The sequence below is a fragment of the Ammospiza nelsoni genome, chromosome Z, assembly GCF_027579445.1.
Source record: "Ammospiza nelsoni isolate bAmmNel1 chromosome Z, bAmmNel1.pri, whole genome shotgun sequence".
Classification (NCBI taxonomy): domain Eukaryota; kingdom Metazoa; phylum Chordata; class Aves; order Passeriformes; family Passerellidae; genus Ammospiza; species Ammospiza nelsoni.
In genome coordinates this window covers 19,918,470-19,936,009 of record NC_080669.1, presented here as the reverse complement: position 1 = coordinate 19,936,009, position 17,540 = coordinate 19,918,470, and the positions used below count along the sequence as shown (strand labels likewise).

Sequence of the window (17,540 nt, the reverse complement as noted above, 5' to 3'; positions counted from 1 at the left end):
CACTCTGAATCTAAGTGAGATAGATGAAGTGAGACAGAGGTTCACATAATTAGCAGTGTAACAAAACCAGACACTTCCTTGTGGACTGAAATAGATTAAAATTAAAATCATTGTTTCCAGAAGCAAAGACCCAGAAATTGAAATGTTTTTGCTGTTGCTTGCAAATGCAAATAAAAAAAAATATAAGCAGAGAAGGAAAAGTAAGGAACAATTCAGAAAGCAGTTCAAATCCTCACTGTGGGTGTCCAGCCAACTTTAAAAGGGATTGAGGAGACATTTCCCCATTGGTTAGAGTTTGGACTATACTGTATCATACAGCCTATTAGGAAGTTCTGGAATCACTGGCTTGGTTTTTTTGGAGGGTTTTTGTTTTTGTTTTTGTTTTGTTTGTTTTTGGTTTTTTTTTGCACAGAATCACAGGACAGCTGAGGTTTTTTTCTATACAGGAGAATTAATACGCTATATAAATATGTCCTAAGGGGTAGAAGGCAGCCCTGCTAAAGAGAGTTTTTCTGCCAGAGTAGTGATGCTAGGTTATCCTGTAACTATTAAATACTGAAGTTAAGTCATAAGCAAGATACAAATCAGAATATCTCAGAGATAGGAATAGAGGTGATCTTAAGTTTAGTACAAAAGCTTTAGATTACAGAGAGGACAAAAATGGTTGAATGCTGCAGTTAGTGGGTATCAAAACCCCTGCACAAAGTTGACAGATAGGGACAGAGTGGTGCAGGAGGTTACTCAAGCCCAGCAACAGAGCAAGATGGGAATGTGCTCTAGTTGGTGTGTGCTTTCCTTGTTTTGTATTCCTCCCTTCACAAAATTATCCTTAGAATCATTGTATGATTATTAACTTTGCTGAGATTCACAATCTCCCAGATAAAAGTTTCACCTGCTTTCCTCTTCCTGTCCTTGAGTTGGGTGGGTGTGAGCAGTGTGGAAATGCAGAAAAAAAACCATGCCTGTATTTTTCTCTTCAGCTGAGCAAGGAGAAGGGAGGGAATTGCCAAACAAATCAGGCATTACAAATAGTCTTGAGTAGTTGGTTGAGGACAACCTGTGGACTGCTGGGTTCACCATGACAGGAAATGAGCCTGCATTATTTCCCTTAATTAGAAAATGGGCCAAGAGATGATTAAATAAACAGACTGCCACATGCTTTAATAAATGGGCAGACAACTGATTTATCAACATAACTTTAAGAAGGGAGAATAATTGGGGAAGTTGGCAGTAGATGAATCATAATATTAGTCTACAGGACTTATGCTCTATGTTTAAAATAGATTTTATCAGACTTTTGCAACCCAGTGGAGCAGTCATAAAATCAAATGAAGAAATAATTCAAAGAGAATTGTCCCTCCCATGTGGGAGTTGCATAACTCGTCCTTTCTGCAGTCAAAGAGATGGTTATAGTTTAAAATGCTACATGTCATTTTCCCATACCCATCAGCAGGTCAATTTGCAAGATTCTTGAGTCTTTCATAGAGTTGTTTTATATGGGGACAAAAGAGGAAACTGACATAGTCACTGACCCCACAGGGCATCCTGAAGAAAAAACTCATGTCCGGTTGGTTTATTTAGGGAAAAAGATGTCTGAAAGCATATGATTTCTTCTTTGCAGCTAACAGACAGACAAGGCAGCACCATGAGAGCTCTCAGACCTTTAAAGTGTGCATCCATGGGGAGGCTATGGGGGGCTATTCTTAGCTTTAAGATGTGTTATTTGTTTCATGTTGTTTTCCTGTGCGGCTAGCTTTATTTCCTGCTGTCAGTAGTTCACCTTAATTCACTTCTGAGCCTCATCCAATGGCCAAAACACCATAGGAATGGGAGTGCCTATTACCTCCATCCCACCCTCACCCTTTGTTAGGTGACAGCTTGTCAAAAGTCAGACACAGCAACTAAATATACTTTTTAGTGAGAATCTGTACACAGCCGTCTCAGCACATAAATTTGTTGTTCAAACATTAGTACAGCTATGCCAAGTATTGCCCCTCTACTTCTTTCCTGGGATCCCTTTTCTCTGACAATGTATTCTACAGTATGTAGGACTTCAGAAATATACCATATAACTTTATAAACACATCATGAGTAAAAACAATCTTGGTTCATGGAGTTTATTTAATTTATTGCGAGTTAACAAAACTCTTGATTACTGATCTGTGTATTGAGGAGAAAAAAGGGAATTAAACAAAACAGTTGGCAAAGAAACACCTTTCTTCCCTGGGCTCTAATTCAGTATAAAACTTATTCCTGCTTCCTGCAGGTCTCCATTCACCTTGAGTTTGCTAGGTTACATTCAGATACTCCTAATCCCTTCATGGAGGTGAGGAGCAATGCAGGAGACTGGGGAGGTCTCTGTTGCTTCTTGATTCTTACTTGTGTTCCTCCACCCCAGCGTGGGTTTCCTGTGGGACACAGTCCCTCCACAGTGTCCCTGCTCTGCTGTGCTGGGACCCACAGTCCCTTCAGGGCTGTGTCTGCTCTGGCACATGGCCCTTCCTTCCAAAAATATGTCTCCAACCACATCCCAACAGTGCCACCATTTGTCTTCTCCTCTTAACAGCTGCTGCTTTCTTAAATATCTGAGCAGAGGAACCATGTGCTTGTTTAGCAGAAATTTTGGCACACGGTGGGTTTATTGCAGTGGTGTCAGGGGCAGATGGCAGTAGCTGGCTGGCACAGGGCAGTACATGACCTCCTGCCACCACAACCCACCCTGCAAGCCCCTGCCACCAAAACCCTCCCAGTAAGGCCCAGTACAAAGAAACCTCTTGTAAGTAAGTTCATATGGGATGTCTTGGTTAAAGACTTAGTTTCTGTTTCCAATTTTATTTTAGGCTTTTTGCCTATCTCTGGGTAATAGGTCTCTTCATCAATCTTCTTATGTGACATATAAAAATATCTAGCATTTGACAGAAGTCTTATGAGCCTGAATTTAACAGTATTTGCAAAGTACTCTGGTGCCACAAAATAAGAGTTGTACCAAGAGAAGAGCTTGTTCCTAATTCTACATCCTACCTTCAGCAGCAAACTAGATCCTTGCCACATACAAAAGAAATGGGAAGACCAAAGCTTTCTGTGTTCCTTAACTTGGTGTTTGCTGATTTGCTTTGCTGTTTCTATAGGAGTTACACTGGTGGAAATGGGAAGGGAGCAAGCTTTTCCCGGCTGGGCGCTGATGGGTCCATCTGTCAGAGGACGGGAAGAGCATTTTCAGCCACAGTCTTGCCAAGCTGGTGAAGAGGTTTTTAAACTAAGGGTGCCAGTAGGAGGGGAACCTCAGTCCATCCCACTCCTACTAGTTTGATAGCAGTGTAAATCAGTTAGTTTCCGAGCAGATTCCTAAATAACTGGAAACTATTAATGGTAGCAAAATTTTCTTCAGAGATTGGGGTAATAGATAGCAGAATACAGTAATCTGCATCACTTATTCTTCTCAAGCTGTTTTTTTTAATAAATCATATCCTATGAAAACATTGAGCTTTTTCTCAAAGTAATTGTTATAAACATTTTTTCATAAGAGCAGAAAGGAACAATTACATTCGAATGACAAAAAGTAGAGAAATATATTGCTTATATGCACTATTCTGCTTACTTTTGAAATGTTGGTTTCATTTAGATGCAGAGACTATCAGCCACAGTAGCAACTGGCTGGGATTGTGTCTGGAAGTGATGACCATCAGTGGAGCTGAGTGTATAAAAATGGTGAAGTTGGTAATTGCCTCTATGAGTATGGACTTCCTCTGCAGGATAAACAAGGAAATTAGGATTTTCTTGCCTCATTATTCTCACTGTAAAAGCTTCCATTGGCTATGTGGTATGATTGGTTTCTGAAAACATTTTCATCTGGTATTTGGAGCTGCCTAAAACATGACATGGAAGTCAAGATACCAAAGCAAGAAGCCTCTGTTTCACATAAGTTCCACCAAGTCTTCTGTCTATTTCAGGATGTGCCATTAATAGTAAAGTAGTCATACAGTACTCAGGTAAACACTTGAGAATTCCTGTTTTGTGCTTTTTGTTTTTCTAGGGTTACAGACCTCATAAATATCAGTCCCTCAGGTCTGTAAGTCTTGTTACTCTGCCTCTGTGCATGAGGCCAAAGTAGCTACTGGTATATATCTAATTTATGTCTTTTCACTAAAAAATTAGCAGCTTTGTTGCATCTTTATCTATACCACAAAAGAATGTTTGCTCATCAGGCAATTCATTGCCAGAAATGCCGTAAATGTAGTAAAAATACTATAAACCTAACACTTCTGGCACTAATTTCATTCAGAACTCAGAGTGGAAAACTCAGCTGTAGCAGGTTTAGAAAAACATGGCAAAAACATTGGCATTTTGACAAAGGTGTCTCAGATGAAGCACAGCTGTGTGAAACAGGTTGATTAGAAGAGACTTTTTATGCAGACAAAATTTTCAAGCATATATTTTAAAATAAAAGTATTCCTATTTTAATTCACTGGAGTTTTTCCCAAAATGTCTGTTTGTCCACTTACCTATGTTTTTATGTTGATGCTGAAAATTAGAATTTAAACTTTCCAGTCCATATTCTTTGTATATCCACTTATAAACTTCATGAAAGCAGTGAATGCATCCACAAATCAGTAGAGTCTGAAATACAAATTATTTGCCAATCAGAAGAGGACAGTTTGAGATGAAGAGTACAGGAGAACTAATCTCATTATAGTTACTGTGTTCCTGTTGTCATTATCCTTTATAGCTACCCAGTTTTACTTTCATACTGCTGCTCATTGCCATCAAAGTACAGCCCTTCAGGTCTTTTCAAGGTGTCCTGTGTTACTGCACTTAGAAAAAGCAAGGCAACAGTAATATTAAGACACTCTTTTAAAGATACCTCCAGCTGTTTATCCTTCCAGACTTCCCAGTGTGTTTGTGAGTGCTGCCAGGATGGCTTAAGCTTTGGGCAGGTAACCTGTAACTTTTAGTCTTGTTCAGACTAGTTCAGTCACTGCTGTCAACTAGAAAATAGGAGTTCATTTTTTCTTTCAGAAGTGCAAGAAAACTAACCAACCAACTCAAACAACCTAGTATTTCCTGCCCCCAGTCTAGTTACAGTGTTAATATCTAACAGAATTTTCTTTACATTGTACAAGCAGTGTGAATTTCTAAAAAATTGATCTGGTCACTAACTAAAGAAACCAGTTTTAGGTAAATGCCATCTTTTCCACGTCCTGCAGGAAATTAGAAGGCAATTGAGAATTCTAGGATTAAACATTGCTGCAAAACAGAATTCTCAGTGCTGGTGCTCGAAGAAAGCAGAGAATTAAGGTGCACTGGATTTTCTGAATATATAATTTCTGGCACATTTTTAGTGACTATTTCTATTGCATCAGCTGCTTTGCTTGTACTTGACTGAAGACAGAAGGACTTTCCTAGTGAGATTTTGGTTAACTGTTAAAAAAGTGCCTATGATCTCCTTTCTTTTACAGTACTTAACAGCTCCCTTCAATAGTCTAGCTAGTCATAAGGCAAATGTAAAGGCAGTATACAGAAGAAATTTCAGAAAAGCTACTTTACTTAAGTATGGGTTTCTTAATTTGACCAGTACTTGTTGAGTGACTCTATTAGTTTGATTGCGTGTTGGATTGAACTGTTAATATTCTCTCTAAATCTTCAAGAACCAGAAAACTGAGAAACAAGTCCACTTTTTCTAATTGTCCAAGGAAAAAAAAATCTCATGTCACATGAACTTAGAAGTTCTGCAAAAGAAAAAAGAAATGAGGAAAGATGTATTTATTGTCCCATTTAATCAGATCTGTCAATAATCTATGCAAAATACCTACTATATGCAACAAAATTGTAGTTCATAGTAGAGAACTAACATGTCTCCTGATTAATGTTACGCAAAAATTTTATGCAAAATATAGTGTAGTGTTTACTTATTCACTCTGCTTCATTTCAGTGTAAAAAGTAACATATTTCAAGTCCATTTAATATGGTAAAGTACACTAAACCCAACTTTTTTTTTATTGTTACAGAAGACAAAAACATGCAGAAGGTGAAAATACCTCCTTGGAATATGACAATTTTAAGCAAGTCAGTCATCCAAATGCATGTACTTTGTATCTAGCTGGGTCTAGCTCTACTCACAGGAGTATTTGGCAGGGTAATTTCCTGATCTTGTTCCTGCTTGCAGTCAGTTGATAAAATACTTTTGTCATCAGTGATAAAGGGTTACATTTGCAGACAGGAGTATTATCTGTGTCCTGCAAACATCACCAAACAAATTCAGGAGGAACCAAATAGGATTACTGTCAGCCTGTCCTTAGGTTCAGAATAACTACCCTGAAGCCAAAGAGATTGTCTGAGAGATTAATTTAATGTTGTGCATCATGATAATTGAGACTCATTCAAGTGGAAGACATTGTGAAACCTAACAAAGGAAATAACTGAATGATCAATATACCCACTGGACAGCAATTACCAGTCTGTTGGGTTTTTTTTCAGTCAGGATACGGAGAGAGCAGTAATGGAAGAAGTGGAGGAATTTCTTTTTTAATAACTTTGGAGAACAATTTCTAAATTAATATTCAGGGTACAAGGTTCTAACTAAAACTTCCATTTAAAAAAAAAAGCTTTGTAGATTAATTTATTGTTACAATTCTGTTGTCAGTCTTCCCATCCTGATCAATCAGCTATCTGAATACAGATTAGTTGTGCAGCACAGGAACACAGACATTGTGATCCAGTGCTATTCCATTGTAAACAGCTTCTTTTGTCATCAGGACACAAAGAACTTTGTCCACAGGTTAGTTATTTGTTAACTATTGAGAGGTTTGTGAAGAAAGCAGCAATAAAAAGCAGCAGATGTCATAGTCATTTGTACTTTGATGAACTGATCTTTCTCTTTTTCATCTGCTTATTCTACAGTTGTGATTTGAACCACAGAAAGACTCTGAACTGGCTGCACTGGTGCCTCTCTGTGTGCATATACCATTCCCTGTGGCTGTGGCTTGCATTTCTGTCCATGAGAGTAGGGAGGAGAAATGTGTGTCCCAGGGATGCTTGTGTTTGCCCAGCAGAGCCTCAGGTCAGGTTGGATTGGACTGTTACGAGTCCATAAACTGGGAGGCCTGTTTGTGTATTGCCTTTCTGCCCAGCACTGCCTCACAGGATGGTTGAATAGATTTTAAGTTCCTTACCTGTGAGACTGCGGTTAATGCTGGGCAATGTTTTTTGTTTGTGGGGTTTTTTTTTTTGGTTGGTTTGGGTTGGGTTTTTTTGGTTGCAGTATTTGGTTGCAGACATGAGCGGTTCTCTGTGGAGTCAGTAAGCTTGGCAAGTGTAATTGGCATGGTGCCCGCTGCTGGCATGTCCTTCTCCTTGCCTCTTGGTCAGGTCTTCCAGGCTGATGGGTGCCTCCAGGCAAGGTATCACTGCCCGTCAGCTGGTAATGCTTTCTCTCTACCCACTTGTCTGTGAATACCCTTGTATATACATTTTAAAACCTCACTATGCTTAAAACAGTTGTCAAAGGGTTAAAAAGAGATGTTTCCACATCATCCTTAGGCTTCCTAAGTAGCAGCAGGAGAGCTGAGGAGAGGGAATATCAAGACATGCTTTGCTTCAATTTGGAGAACTGGAAGTGAGGATGAGACCCAGGCACTGAAGGAGGATTTGAGTCTTTAAAGTAACACTGGTTTTAGTGACGGTCATTATTGCATTTATTATTTTTCCTATTTTTCCTATTATTATTTTATAGAATACTATTACTTACACTGTTTTTTCACTTCATCTACTTTCTCATCAGTTTTTGCACAGGAGGGGCCTCTGGCTTCTCTTATATACTGGTACAAAGGTGATATTTGTTTGAAGGGTTTTTGCCTTGTGTTTTGGCAGCTATAGATTATACTCGCATAAGCACAGAAACACAGTTTTCTTTGATGAACATCATTCTTTATGGGAAATTCATTCTTCTTGTAATCCATTCAGATGCAATCAATATGTTTGCACAGGTAAATTTGTCACATTAAAAAGAGATTTTCCAGGCTACTTCTGGCTATGTTGCATTTTTTTCCATTCTCCTCCTGTTGCATTTAAACGTTAACTGAGGAGTAAAAATTGAAATGGTCAGGTATAGATTTATGTGCTGAATGTATCTGAAATTTATGTTGGAGCATTATGGAAGGGAGAGGGCCAGACATTGTTTAGATATAAATATTGATGACCTTTATAAATACTTATTTTTTCCCTTCATCTGTGAAATCAAGTTGGTATTCCCTGCAAAATGTTCAGGAATGTGTCCTTCCATGAATTCATAAATCCCAACAAATCAGATAGATTCTTGATGCTTACAGAGTGGCTTGTTACCATTAATTCCAGCAAGCAGATACTTGAAGGACTTCATAAAGAATAGCAAATGTTTCTCTTTATGTTCCTTAGAAGTGAGTTCCACGTTAAATTCTCCTCAGTTACTAGTCTTGGGCATATCCAACACATAGAATGGGTCCAGGCTTCTGATTTGCATTTTGGATTTGGAAAACAACTACTTCTGCCTTCATTTTTTTTTTTTTTTGAGTTAACTATGTAATACAGAATTGAGAGCAGGAGTAAGTCTGAATGCAGAATAATGCTCTGGAGTATCTTGTAATTAATTTTCAAAAGGAAGTGCATCTGGTAGCAAAAGTTCTGGTGTGGAGAGTTTCTGTTAACAAGCAAATCTGTGTCTCTGTGTTTGACTTTCTGACTCCCTCGTCTGTCTAGCCTTTATATTTCATTCAAGATCCAGCTGGGCTTGGGTATCACAGTACCTTAAGGCAAAGTGCATTTCCAGTCTTCCTGCCTTTTCAGAAGAGTCAGTTGATAGCTTTTTGTCATCTGCTGTGTTTGAGAAATACTCTTTTGTGCTTTTAATCAGTAACTGTTAGTCAAGAGCATTCTTCTCCACCTTTCCCAATTTAAAATGAACATTGATGTTTCACAGAAGCACAAACCCAAGCAGACTCAGGAGACAGTGAAAAAAACTTTTGTTAGCTTTTTGTTAGACAGTGCTCCACCCAAGGCTATGCAGCAGCAGAGTAACTGAGGATCAGATCTTTCGTGAGGTTTGAGGGGGACTGTTCTGCAGAGTTGAGGGGGGGATGCGTGCTAAGTTCTCTGGTGCCCGTCAGAATCAGTGAGAGATATGCCAGCAGGCTGTGAGAAGAGGGGCAGTTAATTTTGAAAGGTAGGTATCTCTGAGGGGGCAGAGTCTGGCAAGTAGGACCAGCTTGTTCAGTAACAGGCTCAGCAGCAGGCTCTGCAGCACACAGCATGCCTCATGCTGCTACCCAGCCAAGACTGGATACTAGGGGTGTGACCCTTCCTCACCTTCTCACCAGCATTTTGAGTGAAGCTAACTTTTTCTTTGCCAGCATCCAAATTGTATCAGTCTCTTGAGAAACTATTTCCAGATTGTTTTGTGAATTCCTCTAAGAAAATAACAAGTAGAAGTGGGTCACTCCCACAAAGCTTGCACCAGTTCACTATGACAGGCATCATGGGCTTTATCTTTTTTTTAAAGCACATCTAATTCACTGTCATTGGGTGAAATCAGTAAAAGCTCACATATATGCAGGCATGCACTGTGACTGTACTTGTGTGTGTGCCCTTTATTTACCACTAACAATATACATCAACACAGAGAATGTTTCTATGCATCAGTGATGTCAATGTTTATTAAGGTTAAATGTTTTTCTGACTTTACAGTTTTGGGGTAATTTCCAATACTGTAGCCTAGCAGCCATTGGGAAGGGAAGTTACAGGGAAGCCATTGCAGGAGGGAAGTTACAGAGCCATTTGCAGCAATGTTCTCCTATCTCCAGGGTGGAGATATAGGATCTAGGGAGAAGACTGTGGATGTAATAGTATAACCAAAAAAAGTTAGAAATTAAGGGAGAGAGAGGCTTTGGAAGAATTTGTATTACTATAAAAAATAAATTCTGCCTCTAGAGAGAAGTTAGAAATGGCATGATAGGTTCATGCTTCATGGGTGTCATAAAGGCCTCTTGTTTACATCTTATGCATGGATCATCTAAGTTCCTACTCTGCCCTTTTCCTGGACACATTTATCCATAGCTAGACTCCTACCTCTGATGCTATTGCAGTTTGCCTCCCACTGTGTCTGAAGGAGGGTGCCCCAGTTACAATGGCTCTGATATGGTCCACATTACTCCCTGGACTGTTTTTATAACAGGGCAAGATGATACAGTCTGACTGAAAATCACTGTTCAGCAGAAGTTGCAGAAGGAAGTTGCAGTGTTTTACCTCACAGATCTATCAGCCTTGATTATAGGAAGTACACTACAAACATGCAGACATCGAATATGTGTAAAATTAGGGGCCAGCAAAGATAAAAACTGCCTTGAAATGCCTGGACACCTAATTAATCTTCAGTAGGAAGCTGTCCAACACACTGTGCTGAATTTTATTTAGTTCTGCATTTGTGTTTGTTGCTCTAATGAAATAAACCTAATCCCAGCTATTTAAGGAAAAAAAAAAAAAACAAACAAACAAAAAACAAAACAAAGCAACTTCCCAAAAAAATCCACACAAACATTTAAGGAGAAAAGGAGACAGACTTTTCCATTAACAGTCAGCTTTGTCATCTTTAACAAATTGGAGGAGAAGCCAGTCCTAGTTCAGTTTACTGTATATATCACTGTGGAGATCACATATTACTGTATAAACTCCTGTACTGATTACGATTGTCTTTATAACAAATGACAACATCCTATTCTGCTACATGCATGGCAACAAAATAAAATGTAATGCAAGATAAATATAGAAGAAAGAAAAACTAGTTAAAGATTTGGAAAAGGAGGAGAAAGTCCCATGATTATGTGTATGATCCTAGGTGGAAAAGTAATTTGTTAAACACAGAGTAAGATACAGTTACAAAATTGTCATGACGCTATTTGCATTAGATCTTAATGACCTGATAAATTATTAAAAAAAGTTCAAGCAAGCTAAGAGATTTTTCAGAGACTTCTGGTAACTTGGTAAATCTCCATTGATTTTCCAAGGTAAATGCTGCTGTGTGGTCTGGTGTATGTGTATGGCTGTTAGTCAAATAATGCCTTTCCAGAAATCTGCTGACAAATATGAAGTTTTATAGAATAGAGCAGCCAGTTACTAGAGAGTTTGTATGAGAGTGTTTGTAAATCAGATCAAATAAAATCCTCTGTGGATCCCAAGCCCCAGTTCCTAACGGAGTTTGTGAATGGTCCAAAACCCTATCCTGGAGATGAATGCCACAGCTCTGGTCAAGTCCTCAAGGTTTGTGTTCCCTTTGTGCCTGTGGGTAAAACAGCTAGGCAGAGAAGATATATCTAGGACTCCTGTTGGCTGCAGGTTCAATGATAATGATTTGAATCCTTTTTCTTATATTAAATTAAAAGATTTCTGGCATTTGCAGTTGATTTATTTCTTAGGGCAGGGGGATGCAGCACCATTTACCTGACATGGGTAGGGATTTATTACATTATTAAAGCTGTCAAAATGACAAAATACTGTATTTTACATGCAGGTATGTTCATTGTCCTTGAAAGTGACAGAAAGGGGCAGAAACATGGTGCCATATAAAACCACATGAATTTGCAGAGTTGCAGAAATACTAACAGTGAAGAGGCCTGTGCACACTTTATCATAAATGCCATTTGTATTTTTATTTCCTCTTCTTGTTTTACAGAAAGAGATGACAACCAGGATGTGTCACTAAAAACTACCCACTGAACAAAAGCAAAGTCCAATTTCCTTCTTACTGCAGAGTTCAAGAATATGACAGCCTTCATGGACTGAGCCTGCTTGTTCATCCCTGAAAGCAGGAAAGTTGGGAGCCACAGTTACTGTCACAAATGCTTCTCTCCAGTGTCAATGTTGTTAACCCTAAATATGCTGCTAGGAACCTCAGCTGAGAACATGGATTATTGAGAAAAAGAATTATATCAGTTCTAGCTCCTTTATCAGGGATAAGAACCTCTTCAGCCACAGACAATAGCAGACAGTGCCCCTGCTGCTAAAGCTTTACTGAAATTCAGTTCCTTGGGCTGACCTCCAGACCAGTTGTTTCAAAATGAAATCTGCAATTTTGCTTTCTTTTTATTTTGTCTCTTGGTATGTGCTTTCTTTCCTAACTGCAGCAGACTATTAAGAGGTTCTGGAATGAAAGAACACTTAGCCTTTAATGCCCCCTGCCCTGCTCCAGGCCACCCAAAGCTTGGCCGCCATTCCCAAATGCTATCAAGCCTTGTGTTTCCAGGAAGACAGCCATGTCCTTCAGCTGAACAGAGTATGCTTCATTGTGATTCATAATTTAATGACAATGGAAGGATTTCTGATTTCAAATACAGGGAATGAACAGGGATCCAAATATAGCTCTGCAGTGCTGGGGTATTTTCCTTGAATTCATGCTGTGACTGACAGCAAATGTTCTCAGTATCTTTATATTACATTAAAAAAAACCAGCTACAGTCATCATCTTCCTGAAGTACCCAATGAAGTACACCAATCTGTCATGTAATTTCATATCCTTTTATCCCCTTAGGAAAATGATCCTTCTCAATCACCCTAAAATTTCATCTTTTCAGAGAAAAATAAATTTATTGGGGTAACTTGCAGGAAGATACAGTAAAGATGAGTAGTAAAAAAGGTTAGAGCAGGAGGGACTAATTGAAGGTCCCTGTTGCAGCTGAACAGTGCCCAGTAATGTGACTTGCTTTATACATTGGGCTAACACAATACATTTTTCCAGAACTTAATTCTGGAAAATGAACACGTGTATGGATAGTCTAGAACGATCCATTGCAGCAAATCAAATCTTCTATGCCAAATATGCCCTGAGGAGGCTTTCTTCTGAAAAAAAAAAATTAAAAAATGAAAGTGATACAGAATATCACAAGAGAAATACTTCTGAATAAATGGGAATCAAGTGGAACACATCTATGTATTCTGTGCCTTGTAATGAATTTTGCACACTAGTGTTATTGTGAAAAGTTACTTTTTCCTGAGTGAGTGCTGAACCGTGTTGCTGCCTTCTCCTCGAATAAGTTTAGGTATGTTTACATCTTCTGAGACAGAAACATAAGAAAATCTCATGGAGTATCCAGTGATTGGAACATTTGAAATAGAGCGGTAGCAGACACTAAAGAAGAACAGCAAATATTTTCTAGCTCAATGTTGTAGCACATGATGATTTATTTACCTGCTTGTTTAAATCAGGGCTTGTAAAATTCTTGCTGGGAAAAAGTGCTTTTGTCTGTGAACATTTGGTATACCTATGATGGGAGCTTTTCTGCATCTCTAGAACTACATAAGCAGCATTATCCTTTGCTTTCAAGGGGATGGACCTAAGTGTTCTTACCTCCTTTGGCAGTCTTTGCAATCAGGTTAATTCTCTGGGGATTGGAATGCACACACAGATGATTTCTGTTCTGCTGGCACTTCTGCAGGATATAACTAGCTTCTGGAATTCATTGCCACAGCTACTCTTGAGTTTGCCTCATTTTAAAGAAGATGAAAAATATAACTTCTTTGGGGTGATTCATGTAGCTGGCAACTGCCGGGAATTACAACTTTAATTGCTTATAAAGGGTGTTTTGGACTCCTCCAAAGTGCCTGGGCTATGGCACTCTTTGAGATGAAGCTACAGAAGCTGTAGCTGATGCAGTGCACTTGAATTTCACTGCCACCATGTACAGTTGCCATGTGGTGCTCTCAGTCTGGGCAACACTGTATTTGAAAGATTAACATAAAGATGCAAAGGTGTGGAATTTAGCGCATAAAGATCAAAGTCACTACACAAATTGAAAAACATGGGGTTTTATGCATAATTTAGTCTTCATTTTATTACATTACTTACCACGTGCTGTTTTGAGACTATTCACTGTAGCTGAGTCAGAAGATTAGGCTACGAAAAAGTTACCTGAGAAAAAATTCAATTACCTTTTTGTGAATGCATACATTTTTTGAATGCAAAACTTATCAGTTGGAAGTGTTTTCCTCTTTTTTTAACTGTTTTTTTTTTTCCCCACAAACCCCTATGTTTAATTTTCTGGTATGGCACACTGTATGAAGCAAAAGAGTGAAATGCAGGGTTGAACTCTAGAGGATTTGTGTTTGACCTGGCCAAAATCCCTGTAATGGTAAAAGCCCATTATTACACAGGAAATGAACCAGCTGGAAAGGAGGGAAAAGTGTACTCGTTTTGGTTGCTTATTCTGCTAGGAAGAACATGGAGTTTCCTTCCTCCACCTGACAAGGTGTGGCCTTCTGCTGAGTATTTCCCAACAGGTATTCTTGCTTCTGCAGCACACCTGGTGAGCCACCACCTGGCCATCACATGCCACAGGCCATCTCTCCTGTTCCACTCTGTGGTAGCTGACAAGCAAATACAAATGTCTGGAATGTGGCATCAGTAGATAAAATTATCATTTTACCCCTTCCCATAGCGAGAGAAAAGCAGCTTCCTCTTGAATCTTCTGATCAACTATTCCAGCTTCATCAGTAATTTGCTCAGGGCCACAAACAGACAGAACCGTGTTTCACTTGTTAATGCTTTTTCTACGTGATCTTATTATTACATATGTTTCTGATAATGCCAGCATTCCACATTGTTCTGGGATTGGGGAGGGTGGGGAAAGGAGAGAGAAAAAGAGGTTATTGTTTGGAATTTTTGTTTTGTTGTGGTTTTTTAATTTTTCTAGTTCTTCAGTCAGGTTTTGCTTTTCTTACATATTCTTTTCCTTGATACTTACCTTTAAAGATGCTGTTGTGTTAAGCTTCAAGGCACTTCATACTACCTTTATAGAGAAATCATTTCAACTGATAGAAACGCAGCAATACTCTGAAGTATTGAAAGGCTGTGAAAGGATCCTATGACACCAAACTTTACTTCAGTTGTTAAAGACTTGAGAACTTTCATTGACTGTCTCTGTAATAAGAGATTTTGTAATGAACTTCTGGTTTGTGTTAACATAGATTAGTGACAACTGTGATATGAAACAAATCTGAACATAACCTCCCTTAGGTTTTATGAACAATGAAGTCCCAGAGTCTTTTAAAGGGTAGGGTTTTTTTACTAATCCACAACAGCAAAATTGATGATTTCTATGAGATTTGAGAGAAGTTGGAGACTTATGAAATTTACTAGTTTTCTCCAAGAACTCAGGCTCTAAAGCAGCAAAACTTACATCAGGCAAGTTGACTCCCCTGATGAATGGATTCATTAAGAACAAGGCAGGGAAAGAGGGGAAAACAGATAAGGTGAAACTCTGCAGGGACCTACAGACAACAGCTCAAGATGTGCAGAAACTTAATGGGTGAACATCGTCCTCAGTGATCACAAATTCCTCGTCTGTGGAGAGAATACAGAGAATGATACTCTTTGTAGTTGGGAAGCCACTCTTGTCAAGTGTATTAACAGATTAAAAGGACTTTAAGCACCTTTGGGTTAAATGAATTACATATTTTGGAGATGTCTCACAAAAAGCTACTCCTTCCTGTTGCTTTTTACCTTCTCTGCATGTTCTTGAGGTTTCTCATTTTCTGGATGGGAGGTCTCAGAGCCAGCCTTCAGCCTTTCAGTGTTCCTTTTGCTTCCCCAAGGACATTGCTGTTACAAAAAGTAGCTTTCTCACCTGCTTCCATGCCTCTAGAAGGGCTACTTCTCACCTATGCCCTCTGAAGAGACACCATCAAGAGCTGGCTGTTTACCATCTCTTCAGAAGAATAAAAGCAAGAACAGGAGGTTCCTGCAAGAGCAGCAAAACAGTAGTCACTACATGTAAAATAGAAATATGATTGCTATAGTAAAGCATATGGGCTCTATGGGCTTTAGAAAGGGGATAACACTGGGGCATCCAGTATAGTGGTCAGATATTTCTTCCTACCTGTTGGAAGAAATTTTTATTAAATGACATTTTTAATAATTACGGAGCATACTCCAAAGGCAAAGCAAGCCAAATCAGCACTAAGAACCTGGTGATGGTGTACATTTAAATAAAAAGTTATCAAAGTTGATTTTTTTATGTGTTCTATGCTAAATAGGCAGTGATTTCCAAGGCTCTTAAGGTAGTTTCTGTTCTGTGTTTTAATAAGTTTTCCTGTTTTAAAGACAGATATAATTAATATAATTAAAATTTATACTAATTTTCTCACAGAGAAAAAAGTAAGTTACTCGTCCAGTCTAATACATGTGTGTCTGTGTTCGTGCATGTGCGTGTATATATACATATCTTTGTGTGTTTGGGGATATGGATGTGGAAGCATCAGCATATGCACGTGTACCCTCCCTGCTCCTTCCCATAAAATACATTTATTTAAATTTTGGTAATTTTTTAGGGGAATGCATCTTTCTGAGAAATAAGTGGTTGATTCCTTTTCTTCCTCCATGCATCAGCTCTGTTTGGTGTGTTAATTTTTTTTAATGCTGTCACATTTGTCTTGGACTTTTTTAGTTGTTATTAAATAATTGTTCAACTGTATGGGAAGAGAGACCAACATTAACTGTTGTAGTCATTAAAAGAAAAGGAAAGTTTACTTTTCAAACCAATCATAATGGATGAAGCAATGGAATATAAATAAAATAAACATAACAATGCAGAAGTGTTGTGGAATTATTTGCCTTCTAACTCCTCAGCAAGAAAAATGCATGTGGTTTTCATACCACAGAGCAGAATTTTCTGGCAGGCTCCCTGGATGCAGAGGTGAGTGAGACCCATCACTGCCAATGCACCCTCTCCACAGACCTCCTGTCACCAATGTGATACCAAGAAAAACTGACCAAATGTCATGCTGATAGAACTGGCCAGCCTCTCACCAACACTGTGGCATGCAACAAAGCATGTGAGTAGCTGTTCCTCAGCTAAGCTGGCCTGCTCATTTTTGCCTGTCAAATATTTGAGCTTGGGTAACTCATGGGCTTCATCATGTCCTTTACCCGAGTCCTGGTGAGACACTCCAAGGAGCCTCCACGCATGACGGGTAAGTAGCAACAAGCCAGTTACTGGCAAAGTTTTGTCTCCTAAAAACAAAACTCAAGAGCCTCAATTAGAATTTGGCTGCCACAGAGGGAAAAGAGCTCTAACAGGGCAATAGAAACTATCTCCAGCACATGGACTGGGGCACTCACTGCATGGTTCTCTTTGTCCTCATTCCTAAAGCACCGACAAGCACACGTATGTGCATAATTACATGTTGAAATTACTGTACCTAATACAAGTCAGGTACGGAGCTCGAGGGGAGCAGGAGCATTGGGGTTTATAATGGCACAGTAGAGACAACACCCAGTAGGAGAGCTGGACTCTCTCTGGCATGGGGAGGATCTGAAGAGTAGAGATGTTGAGACTAATGGAGTAACTGGAAAACAGCTGCGGAGGGAAGCTGAGGAACTTGGCAAGCTGAAAGAAGCCCAATGGCAAGAGTAGCAGGATATTTTGCAGGGTATCATGTGTACCTCTGTACACCAGAGGGCTGTGCCACCATTCAGAGGGCTCTCAAAAGTTTGTAGAAAAATGCCAAGAGAAAGTTCATGAAGG

At 39.1% G+C, this 17,540-nt stretch overlaps 1 protein-coding gene across 1 annotated transcript in view; it reads left to right on the top strand.

The window, feature by feature from the left end:
* Positions 1–16,608, top strand: part of MOB3B (MOB kinase activator 3B) — an 85,620-nt gene extending 69,012 nt beyond the window's left edge. Inside the window, exon 4 of the mRNA XM_059493153.1 lies at positions 11,696–16,608. Coding sequence (XP_059349136.1) covers positions 11,696–11,725 — 30 coding nt within the window. The 3' untranslated portion in view covers positions 11,726–16,608. The remainder of the gene's footprint in view (positions 1–11,695) is intronic.
* The last annotated feature ends 932 nt before the right edge of the window (positions 16,609–17,540 follow it).